The sequence below is a fragment of the Eptatretus burgeri genome, chromosome 7 (genome assembly GCF_056783735.1).
Source record: "Eptatretus burgeri isolate ZD-2024b chromosome 7, Ebu_testis_v1, whole genome shotgun sequence".
Taxonomy (NCBI): domain Eukaryota; kingdom Metazoa; phylum Chordata; class Myxini; order Myxiniformes; family Myxinidae; genus Eptatretus; species Eptatretus burgeri.
This window is the reverse complement of record NC_140967.1, coordinates 28,234,224-28,245,314: the sequence shown is the minus strand read 5'-3', so window position 1 is coordinate 28,245,314 and position 11,091 is coordinate 28,234,224. Positions and strand designations below refer to the sequence as shown.

The 11,091-nt window shown below is 45.9% G+C and overlaps 2 protein-coding genes across 2 annotated transcripts; both read right to left on the bottom strand.

Moving 5' to 3' along the window:
• Window positions 1-532: 532 nt before the first annotated feature.
• LOC147022888 (general transcription factor II-I repeat domain-containing protein 2B-like) lies at window positions 533-1,294 on the bottom strand. Its single transcript, XM_085890313.1, has one exon. The coding sequence runs from the start codon at window positions 1,292-1,294 to the stop codon at window positions 533-535; it is 762 nt and encodes a 253-aa protein (XP_085746439.1).
• A 1,446-nt stretch (window positions 1,295-2,740) lies between these two features.
• On the bottom strand, window positions 2,741-11,046 carry OSTC (oligosaccharyltransferase complex non-catalytic subunit). Its single transcript, XM_085887813.1, has 4 exons — window positions 10,684-11,046; window positions 10,057-10,150; window positions 7,966-8,163; window positions 2,741-2,858 (listed from the first exon to the last, which is right to left on the bottom strand). The coding sequence occupies exons 1-4, from the start codon at window positions 10,823-10,825 to the stop codon at window positions 2,843-2,845; spliced, it is 450 nt and encodes a 149-aa protein (XP_085743939.1). The 5' UTR covers window positions 10,826-11,046; the 3' UTR covers window positions 2,741-2,842.
• Between the last annotated feature and the right edge of the window lie 45 nt (window positions 11,047-11,091).

Here is an 11,091-nt window from a genome sequence, read left to right as displayed (position 1 = left end):
TTTTGAAATCAGCGTACCCAAATTAGTCTTAATCACTTTACACATCTCCAGTAAAAAAATTTTTTGAAATTTATTGTTCAGTGTTATCAATGATCTCCTATAAAGTCTGAAAGGATGGCAAAGAGGTATTACACTTAATCATTTCGTATATAGCCTGTGGCTGCTAGTTGTATCACCGTTCAGAGCATAGCTGTGCAAAGGATGTAGTGTCCACTATTTCCAGTAAGCTGGGACTCATTTTGCCAACGTCAGAAGGATGACAGGTTGAGTCAACCCACCTGGTGATCATGTAATGACACAACAGGGGCTCAAAATCAAGACCTGAAAAATCTTAAGCCAGCCACCTTAACCGTTAAGCCAGGCGTCGGCAACCTAAACCAGGCCGCGAGCCACTGGGCCACGTTCGGGCCACCTCGCGGGCCGCACCCCCCCTCCCAACCCGAAAAAAATAACAAACACACCTAAAATCAATGATAATAAATGTAATTGTAAATTGAACCTTAAGACTTGCAGTAATCACAATGTGAAACAATTAATGTGAAGGCTGGTGATTCTTTGATGCAGACAGAGAGTCAATGTCCGGCTTGATGGAGGAGGAGGCCAGGAAGAGGACGTCTTGAAGATGAGCGTCTGTAAGCTGTGCTCTCGTCTTGTTCTTCGTCAGCTTCATGCGACTGAACAGCTGCTCGCAAGAGTATGTGGACCCGAACAATGAAGCTAAGCGCAGGGCCTCCCTAACAAGAGCTGCGAAAGCACGGGAGGCTGAAAGCGAGTGCCAGAACTTCATTGGTGACAAAAGAGCAAACTTTGCGCGGTGACTCTCTGAGCACCGGAGCTCAATGTGCTCCAGCTGAAGGTCGTCAGCCACATCCACAGAATCCACATCAAAGGGAGCGGAGAATAGCTTGAACTCTTTCTCATAGGAGCGCACATCTTTGAAGCGTCTCTCGAACTCGCCTCGCAGCTCAGACAGGGCAGGGGCGGAGCGACGGCAGGCAGCAGGGGTCGGGCGCAGCTCAGCCAATGGGGCGAAATGAGTGAATTTGTTTTGGTTGAGCTGATGCTCCCACAGGTGAAGTTTGCATTTGAATGCCTTCACGAAGGCGAGGAGGTCAGGTACCAAGACATCTTTACCCTGCAGATGGATGTTGAGCTCGTTTAGATGTCTAATAATGTCCACCAGGAACCCGAGGTCACACACCCATGTGGGATCCTCGAATTGAAGGACAGGATTGCCCTTCTCCTGCAGGAAAGACGCCAACTCATCCCTCAGGCTGAAGACTCTCTCCAACATCTTTCCTGAGCCAACGGACCTCGCAGAAGTAGATCAGGTCACCGAACTCTGCCTCAGCGTCAGCCAGGAGATCGCGGAACTGTCTGTGGTTGATAGCACGGGCGCAAACAAAGTTCACCGCCCTGACGACGACAGTCATGACCTCCGTAATGGTCACAGACTTGGCGCACAGAGCCTCCTGGTCCTGGTTAAGTGGACTAGAAGCAAAAATAATTTATTGTGACGTACAGAGACTGTGATATATGTGGAAGAATCATATGTCCACATATGTTAAATTTGCCGTCGGTTCAGAAAAAATGTTTCGCGGGCCGCACCTAATGGAAATCCGGACAAGGTGCCGCGGGCCGCACGAGAAGAGCTCACGGGCCGCATTTGGCCCACGGGCCGCAGGTTGCCGACCTCGGCGTTAAGCCAACACCAGGCTTAGGTATCACCCTTACGTTTGAGCTTTATAATCTGGGTTTGATTACCTACTTGACTCCCAACTGTTGGATTTGTGTGTCACAGGCAGGGTTTTGCATCACAAAGTGTGCTGTCTCTCAGATACATGTTAAGCTGGGTACCCTGTCTGCTAGCATTATTTGATGGACATCAAAGATCAAACTGCTATTTGCAAAGAGTATGTGAGCAAGTTACAAACTCATGAACAAATCAGATTCCAGCCACATTGTGAAAAAGACTTGGGGCTAACTACCCCCATGGCTGACCCCATGAGAAGGTGGCCATTACATGAGTAGTAGTAGTAGTACTGTCTCTCCAAAATAGCTTTTTCAAACTCCTTCCTTCATGTAATATGGAAGACTAGAAAGTAGAATTTGATGCAAATGTGTCAATCAATAGATGTGCCTCTGTCTACATTAGACGTCATCTCAGTTACATTTGATCTCGATTAACGGTCAACTGAGACAGAGTGCAAGAGAGAAAAGCCATAAGCAGAAGAGACAACTTGACTTGAGTTATGGTCTGCAAGATTATTTTTAAAGGGCACATGACCTTTGACCTGTTTAATGTAAAATATAATCAGTTCATAAATCCCTTGAGTGGTTGACGAGTTATTACGGTAACTTTCAATCAATGGTCACATGACCTTTGACCCCAAAATCGAATCGGTTCATTTTTGCATCATGATACGTACTTGTACCAAGTTGTCAAAATTCCTTCAGCGGTTCACAAGTAATCGCGGTAACAAAAATTCTGCGACGCAAGCACAGCCGGACGGACGGACAACCCAAAAGCATGATAATGCCTCCGGCCTTCCGCTGCAGAGGCATAAAATGATTATCATCTGATGCACATCAGACGACTGTATTAATCATTCACAGTACACAAACTTGGCACTGTTAAAAGCAATGTAATGTGATAAACTGAGTGCGAACAAGTAAAATTTAAACAATGCACTTTGTCCTGACAGAGATGGGGACAGAATTAAAATAAGCAGAAAAAACATTCAAACTCAGAAATCCCACTTTATTGAAACTTTTGTCATCAAATTCCATCTCATAAAGTTTGTATTTTCTCCTTCAGCATCTTCTTTACATCTGTCTTCCTTTAAGAAAGGTATCCTCTGTGCAGGGAAAACAAAGACAGATTGAGACAGGTATTATAATCTATCAATAATTCCAGCAATCTGTGTGTGTGTGTGTGTGTGTGTGTGTGTGTGTGTGTGTGTGTGTGTGTGTGTGTGTGTGTGTGTGTGTGTGTGTGTGTGTGTGTGTGTGTGTGACCGCTGTTTCTCGACAACCACTGGTCCGATCTAATTGAAACTTGCCAGGTATATTGCTGAGGCCTTGAGTATGTGCCTTTTCAAGGTTTGATATTAATCGGACAAGTGGTTCCCAAGTTATGGCCATTTATTTACCAAACCAATGACAAGACACGTTGCTGCGTAGGCGTGGCCGATGGGGAAAGGGCGCCATAGTTACCGTAGCATAGGAGTGGCAATGGGCAATGGCAGCGAATGTCATGGCAAGCAAAGACAGGGAGGTAAGCTTGATTTTAATTTGGATTTTAATTAACTCTGTGTGTGTAAGTATCACAGCAGTTGTTACTTCAATGCAAGCGATAATTCGTGGAATTCATGTGAACATTCCGTACGGGCACGCACCACTTCCGAAGAGTGATGACTTACTGTATTCTAATAATTTCTCGATTTCTTATGCGCATTTATAGATAAACACAATGCCCCAATCCAGTCGTCGTTTACGAGAGTGAAGGAACGGCCTGTGTGGTTGTTTGAAAGTCATATATTTTTTTTTTGGGGGGGGGGGGTTTGCACGCACGGCCACGCACGTATGGCCACGCACGTATGGGCACGCGAAAGCGAAGGAACGGTCTGTGTGGTTGTTGTTTCTGGCACGCGGTTTGAAAGTTTTTTTGTTATTATTATTTTTTATTTTTTTTTTGCACGTACGGCCACGCACGTATGGGCACGCGAAAGCGAAGGAACGGCCTGTGTGGTTGTTGTTTCTGGCACGCGGTTTGAAAGTTTTTTTGTTATTATTATTATTATTATTTTTTTTTTTGCACATACGGCCACGCACGTATGGGCACGTACTAGTAATATTAAATGGAGGGAAGTGGATGACTGCTCAAGTCTGTCTATCAATTGATTACTGATAACTACAATCACAAATTGCATTGCTACGAATAAAAGGGTGTGTGTGTGTGTGTGTGTGTGTGTGTGTGTGTGTGTGTGTGTGTGTGTGTGTGTGTGTGTGTGTGTGTGTGTGTGGGTGTGCGTGTGTGCACGTCAATGTGTGCGTCTCCTCCATAACTCCAAAACTATAAAACCGAGCAGCCTGAAACTTTGCATGTATACTAAGAAAACTCCAAGGAAGTACAACAGTGAAAATTGGGTGTTTTGGTTTATTAAAACATCCCTTTTGAAGATAATTAATGACCTTATATAATTATATCTTTCATCAGGCGCATCCTTGGACACCCTCAGCCACGTCACTCGCACTTGATAGGGGTCCTAATTCGCCATTTGGTTCGGCCTATTCAAACAAGCCTCAAATTGGAAACACGATCTACTCTCACAGATTAATGAAAGTATATAATCAAAATATTATGTCTGATTTGAGAATTGAATCTGGTGGACAAAATAAGTGTCAAAATCTGAAGTAAAATCCGAAAATTTTAACAAATTAACGATTTATATAATTTAGTGTATTTATTTAAGCAAAGCATTAAATTGAACTTTTTCTACTGTTCGGACGATTACATTGGGTGAAGAAAAGATGATGGAATGTGCAGAAAGTGTAACTTCATTGAGTGAAACGCTGTGATTCATAACCTGCTTTTGCAATCCATGACGGCACAGTCCACAGGGGTCCTTTTTTTTCGGTAATTACATAGTACGCAGTTTGCTGTTTCCGTTTTGGGCAATTTGCTAACATTACAAAATATTAATATAAATATACTATTATAGTTTCACCAATATATTAATAGCCGGTAGTTTCTGCAAGCAAAGACAATTTTTTGTTTTGTTGATGCAAGTGAAGTCTTTTTATTTTTTAACTTTACACCGTTTTGTGCATACTTTCATTACAAAAATATTAATATAAATATACCAATAGTTACTGCAATATATTAATAGTCGATAGTTTCTGCAAGTGAAGAGGTATGCAGATAGCACACATGGACGTGGTAGAAATGGGAACAAATGACTCTCCATGGGGTGTGTGCGTGCCTGTTTTTGGTTATGTGTGTGCGGTGCGCGGGTTTTGTGGGCACGCGATCTGAACTCAAACTTGGGCCCTTGGTACGTGGCACTGTGGAGGAGGTTATGCGACCGTCTCGTGAACCAGGTACTTCCGCAGCGTCGAAGCCACGCAGGACGTGCCACCGTGCAGTGCAGGTGTGAGGAAATCCGTGCATGTGTGCGAGTGAACGGTTGAGCAAATCACCGGTGCACGTTTAGTATAGAACCCAAGGAAGTTTGAGGAATGTGTGTGTGTGTGTGGGGGGGGGACTGTGGGGAGGAATGTGTGTGGGGGGGGGGACTGTGGGGAGGAATGTGTGGGGGGGACTGTGGGGAGGAATGTGTGTGTGGGGGGACTGTGGGGAGGAATGTGTGTGGGGGGGAACTGTGGGGAGGAATGTGTGGGGGGGACTGTGGGGAGGAATGTGTGTGTGGGGGACTGTGGGGAGGAATGTGTGTGGGGGGGACTGTGGGGAGGAATGTGTGTGGGGGGGGGGACTGTGGGGAGGAATGTGTGTGGGGGGGACTGTGGGGAGGAATGTGTGTGGGGGGGACTGTGGGGAGGAATGTGTGTGGGGGGGGGGACTGTGGGGAGGAATGTGTGTGTGGGGGGACTGTGGGGAGGAATGTGTGTGGGGGGGACTGTGGGGAGGAATGTGTGTGGGGGGGGACTGTGGGGAGGAATGTGTGTGTGGGGGGACTGTGGGGATAAATGTGTGGGGGGGGACTGTGGGGAGGAATGTGTGTGGGGGACTGTGGGGAGGAATATGCATGGTGGGGGGGGGGACTGCATGCGGGCAGGCCTTTACCAAACAGCATTAGTTTTGATTTTTAAATGTTACCGCCTGGTTTTATACAGAACACAGTGGTTAGAAGGAAAACCCTGATGTTTGGACATGTTTTATCGCCCCAATAATGCCCTGCGATGCTGCCTTCCCATTCCCTCCCCTCGCGTCACCTTTCCATTCCCTCGCGTCGCCTTCCCATTCCCTCCCCTCGCGTCGCCTTCCCATTCCCTCCCCTCGGTGTCGCCTTCCCATTTCCATTCCCTCCCCTCGGCATCGCCTTCCCATTCCCATTCCCTCCCCTCGGTGTCGCCTTCCCATTCCCTCCCCTCGCGTCGCCTTCTCATTCCCTCCTCTCGTGTCGCCTTCCCATTCCCACTCCCCCCTTCGCATCACTGTCCCATCCCCGCCCCCTCGAGTCGCCTTCCCCTTCCCTCCCCTCGAGTCGCCTTCCCATTCCCATTCATTCCTCTCCCTCTCATGTTGTCTTCCCATTGCCTCCACCCCCTTCACGCTGCCTTCTCCACCTCCTCATGCTGCCTTCCACCCCCCCCCCTTCGCACTGCCCTCTCCCCCCCCTTCGCACTGCCTTCTCCCTCCCCCTTCATGCTGCCTTCTCCCCTCCCCCCTCGTGCTGCCTTCTCCCCTCCCCCTCGTGCTGCCTTCTCCCTCCCCCCCTCGTGCTGCCTTCTCCCCTCCCCCCTCGTGCTGCCTTCTCCCCTCCCCCTCGTGCTGCCTTCTCCCCCCCCTCGTGCTGCCTCCTACCCCCCCTCCCTCGCACTGCCTTCTCTTCTCTTCTCTCACGCTATCCTCCTTCACCATACAATTCTCCGGAGGGTGAGGAGAGGAAAGGGTGTCAAAGAATGTGCCGATTGGCCAATTGAAAGTTTGTTTGTTTTTGCAGCCAGATCTGCTGCTCGGATCAATTCAGTTGGCATAAAGCAATGAATCGCCATATGATGGCAGGATAGCCAAGATGTACGCATGCTCGCTCTGAGCTGTCTCGCTTGGGTTCGTATCCCGACTCGGCTATAAACTGTCATCCCAGTGTTTCACAGGAAGGGTGATTCATCAATGTGTGTGCCGTCTCTCAGATGGACGTTCAGCTGGGTATCACATCTGCTGGAATCCTCCCTCCTCCTCTCCCTCCCTACTCCCTCTCTCACCCTTCTGCCTCTTCCACCCTATCCTTTTCTCTCTCCCACCCCTATCCTTCTCTCTCCCACCCCTATCCTTCTCTCTCCCACCCCTATCCTTCTCTCTCCCACCCCTATCCATCTCTCTCCCACCCCTATCACTCTCTATCCCACCTCCATCACTCTCTCTCCCACCCCTATCTTTCTCTCTCACCCCTATCACTCTCTCTCACCCCTATCTCTCTATCCCACCCCAAAAGGCTGTAGAAAAAATATTTTCCAGAAGTTTAACGCCGTTGATGCAGCATCTTTTACACCACCTTATTTCACACGTTACACGAGTTATTTGTGCCTGTTGTTTATCCTTTATAACATCCCTAAAAGGCAGGCAGGCAGAGTAAAAACAAATTATCTTACTTCTCTCTACACATGTGCGATCAGGACGAGATTCCATACAACTTGCCAATTTCAGAGCCAAAATACTGCTAAACTGCAGGTTTGCAGACCGATTAATGTTCTGCAGTGTTCAAAATATAACATTCAATTGAAATCAAGTTGTTCCTTGATCATATACTGACATCTGCAGAAAGACAGACAGAGAGACACAGACAGACAGACAGACAGACAGACAGACAGTGAGCCTATTGCTTCACACTGCTTTGCGCTACACATGGGTGGGATAAAAATTGGGACAACCTTCCAGTCATGTGATCGAAATGCGGATAAAAAAAACAAAAAATAAATAAAAACACAGACAATGACCTGCAATTTCTCAAGCAGTGTATGACAACACTCATGAAGGGGTCCCCAAATGATACTGCCACACGCTTGCTCGAGGTTTGTCCGATGCATTTTATTATTATTAAAAAAAAAAAAAAAACATCGAATTCTATGGCATTTAAAATTTACCTAATCACAAGCTGCTTTCATTGTGCGATATAAGAATTGTTAAATCTTCATCAAGGCAAGATTCACATGATGAGGAAAAACAATAACTGACTGACATAATTAACAAGGAACAAGCACATGGATCTCAGTTTGACTTACGGCAGTTTGAAGCCCATGAAAGCGCGGGCAGTGAAGAATGAGATCAGAATGAAGAGGGAACCGAGAAACATGAGCAGCAAGCGGTTGAGACGAGGAAGGCCAGGTGCATTCGAGCCTTCAAGGATCACAAACCCGAGTCCCCCGATGGTGAACAGGAAGCTCGATGCAAGGCCTTCCATAATGTACTGGCCATTCACCCTGAAAAAGAACGGGAAATATACTCAGTCTTACACCATGGTCATCAATTATGAAAATAAGAAATTCTCCTATAAATTTGAAATTTGTCACTGCCTTTGACACCAATACAAATTTATATTATGGACCCCAGGCATCAATAAGCTACATATATCATCTAAACAGTTTGAAATGGAGCACCTCATCACTATTAGAGAATTTCAATTGCATCAGATGTGGCAAAATAAATGCGAACTGTTGCTCCCAGCTTACCGGCTCGACGACGGAAGACGCCATTTGCATTTTTGCCACCTTCATCCGTACCCTGTTTAGAATCCCGCACGGGCCTGGGAAACTTGCTAGTAGAACAAATGTTGCATTGCGACCATTTAAATTTGGTATTCAGCAATTATTCCTTTAATCTTGAGAACCATCTGTAGAGATTTATAATTTCAATGGTAGATTCTGTTTACTTGTACAACTTGTTTTCTGTTTCAGCATTTCATATTTATTGTGCATGTCCTTTTGAGTTTGAAATAAAAGTTTTCAAAATAAATTGGAGCTTGCAGAAATGTGTAAATAAAGGCAAAGACATCACGATGTTCAATCAAGGTCCACTCGGGGTCGCAGGGTACTTGCCGAGTACACTTGTAATTGGTGGAGAGTGCAGACTCGACGAATAAATGAAACTTGATGCAGATTTCCAAAGATGGCTTATAAGGACCCACATGATCAGGATGGGATACAGACCGAAGGTAGGCATTGAAAAAGGCTATAGCTGCTATGAACAGCCAACACATTTGTTCCCACCATTGTTTCAAGAATAAAGTAGAGTGAAGTTGATGCCAGGCAATCACAAATCCCCATGCTTCCCACCTGAAGCAAAAGTTGAAAGATGGCAAAAAGTTCCACCAGGAATGACCCAAGATCAAATTTAGATTAAAAAAAAATCCCCCCCCCGCCCCATTTTGAGCGCTGTGACCTGAAGTACCCCACCATCTGGGGCAAGAACCATGGGTCGAATCCAAAAAAAAAATCGTTACATATTTCGTGCTTCTCCCAATGTTGATTGCATATCAAAAGTTTCATTTTAAATTGTGCCCGTAATTGCATTTTTCAGGATTTGACCTTTTGACTCCACCACAGTGGGAGGGGCCAAAAATGACTGCTCTTGCACCTTACAATGTGGTGATCATAATTACCAAGTTTGGTGAATTTCTGCACAATCGTTTAGGCGATAGCGTGGCGGATAAACGGATGGACTACAATATCCCCCCATTTAAATAAAAAAGTGTGGATAAAAATGAAATTAACGAGGAAACACAAAACATGAAGGACATATAGAGTTGACTGAGGACATTTGGAGTTGAGGACATTTGGAGTTGATTGAGGACATTTGGAGTTGATTGAGGACATTTGGAGTTGATTGAGGACATTTGGAGTTGATTGAGGACATTTGGAGTTGATTGAGGACATTTGGAGTTGACTGAGGACATTTGGAGTTGATTGAGGACATTTGGAGTTGATTGAGGACATTTGGAGTTGATTGAGGACATTTGGAGTTGATTGAGGACATTTGACCTATTAAGCCTTGGACCAAAACCATATTAATTTAATTCGTTTATCAACTTAAAATTACTGGGGGGTTGTGGGGATGAGAATGGGACAGGTACAGACATCAATCATCAGGATGTTGAACATATATATATATATATATATATATATATATATATATATATATATATATATATATATATATATCCCCCAAAAAATGTATGGGGGGGGGATTTGTGATATTTATTGGAAATATTAGTACACTCCTTCGTTCATACAAGTGTAGGGGGGGGGACTTGTGGGAGGGGTCTGTTGGATATACAATCATTCATCCAACACTTTTAAGTTTTAAAAAAGAAATACCTGTATGCAAGAAAAGCAACTGGTCTCTGATGGCCGTTCTCATCTGTGGTGGAACCTACACTGGGGGGTTCCACTATAACATCATATATGATTCCTGTGGAGAAAGACAGTGAAAGATGGGCAGTGAGATCACCTGACGAGAAGGTAAAGATTTAAACCAATTCTTTTGGTGTTGCACATGGAAACTGAACTGAATCGGACCCAACCTTGTACCCTCGGATGGCCCAGACCTTAGGGCTTAGACCCTTGGATGGCCCAGACCTTGGACCCTCTGATGAGGAAAAACCCTGGATCCTCTGATGGGGGGGAAAACCCTGGACCCTTAGATGGGGGCAAAACCCTGGACCCACCGATGGGGAAAAACACTTGACCCTTCGATGGGGAAAAACACTGGACCCTTCGATGGGCCAAAACCTTGGATCCTTATATGGGTCAAAACCTTGGACCCTCCGATGGGGTCAAACCCTTGGATTCTTAGATGGGCCAAAACCCTGGACCCTCCAATGGGGAAAAACACTGGACCGTAAAATGGGCCAAAACATTGGATCCTGAGATACCGATAGGCCCAGCCTTCGCCCGTGCTCGGCTAGTGCAAAGGTGCGGGGTTTCCTGTCAGAATATACCCACCCCCTGTGATTAGGAAGTACGAAGCAAGCACCACGGCGTAGACCGTCATAGCCGAAGGCATAACGCAGAGACCGGGTCGCCGCAACTTGAGGTGCGGACATTGAAGGAGGGAGAAAGGTAAAGCCAACAACGACTCCATCATTAAGACTCCACAGCCGTTCACTCAGCTCGCAATCTCAACAGAAGAACCTCTCGACCACGGAGCCCCCCAACGGACATTCAGGAAGCTTTATTATTGAACACAAAATCGCCTTTAGATTTTATTTGTTGCTACGTGACATTCTTTTAAACAATTAAAAAAAAAAAACATTTCCGTTGCCTCTCAACACTGCCAACGTGGCTGCCGAGGGACATCGACACACACTTCCGTGTTGTTGTTGTTTTAAGGTTTCATACCCCTGGTTGATA

Excerpts from the sequence above, each read along its gene's own strand:
- LOC147022888 (XM_085890313.1), bottom strand. The coding sequence starts at position 1,294 with ATGTTGGAGAGAGTCTTCAGCCTGAGGGATGAGTTGGCGTCTTTCCTG.
- OSTC (XM_085887813.1), bottom strand. The coding sequence starts at position 10,825 with ATGATGGAGTCGTTGTTGGCTTTACCTTTCTCCCTCCTTCAATGTCCG. Across the intron at positions 10,151-10,683 it reads GTACTTCCTAATCACAGGGG|GAATCATATATGATGTTATA; the intron begins GTGGGTATATTC and ends CTTTCTCCACAG. Across the intron at positions 8,164-10,056 it reads GTTGCTTTTCTTGCATACAG|GGTGAATGGCCAGTACATTA; the intron begins GTATTTCTTTTT and ends GTTCTTTTTCAG.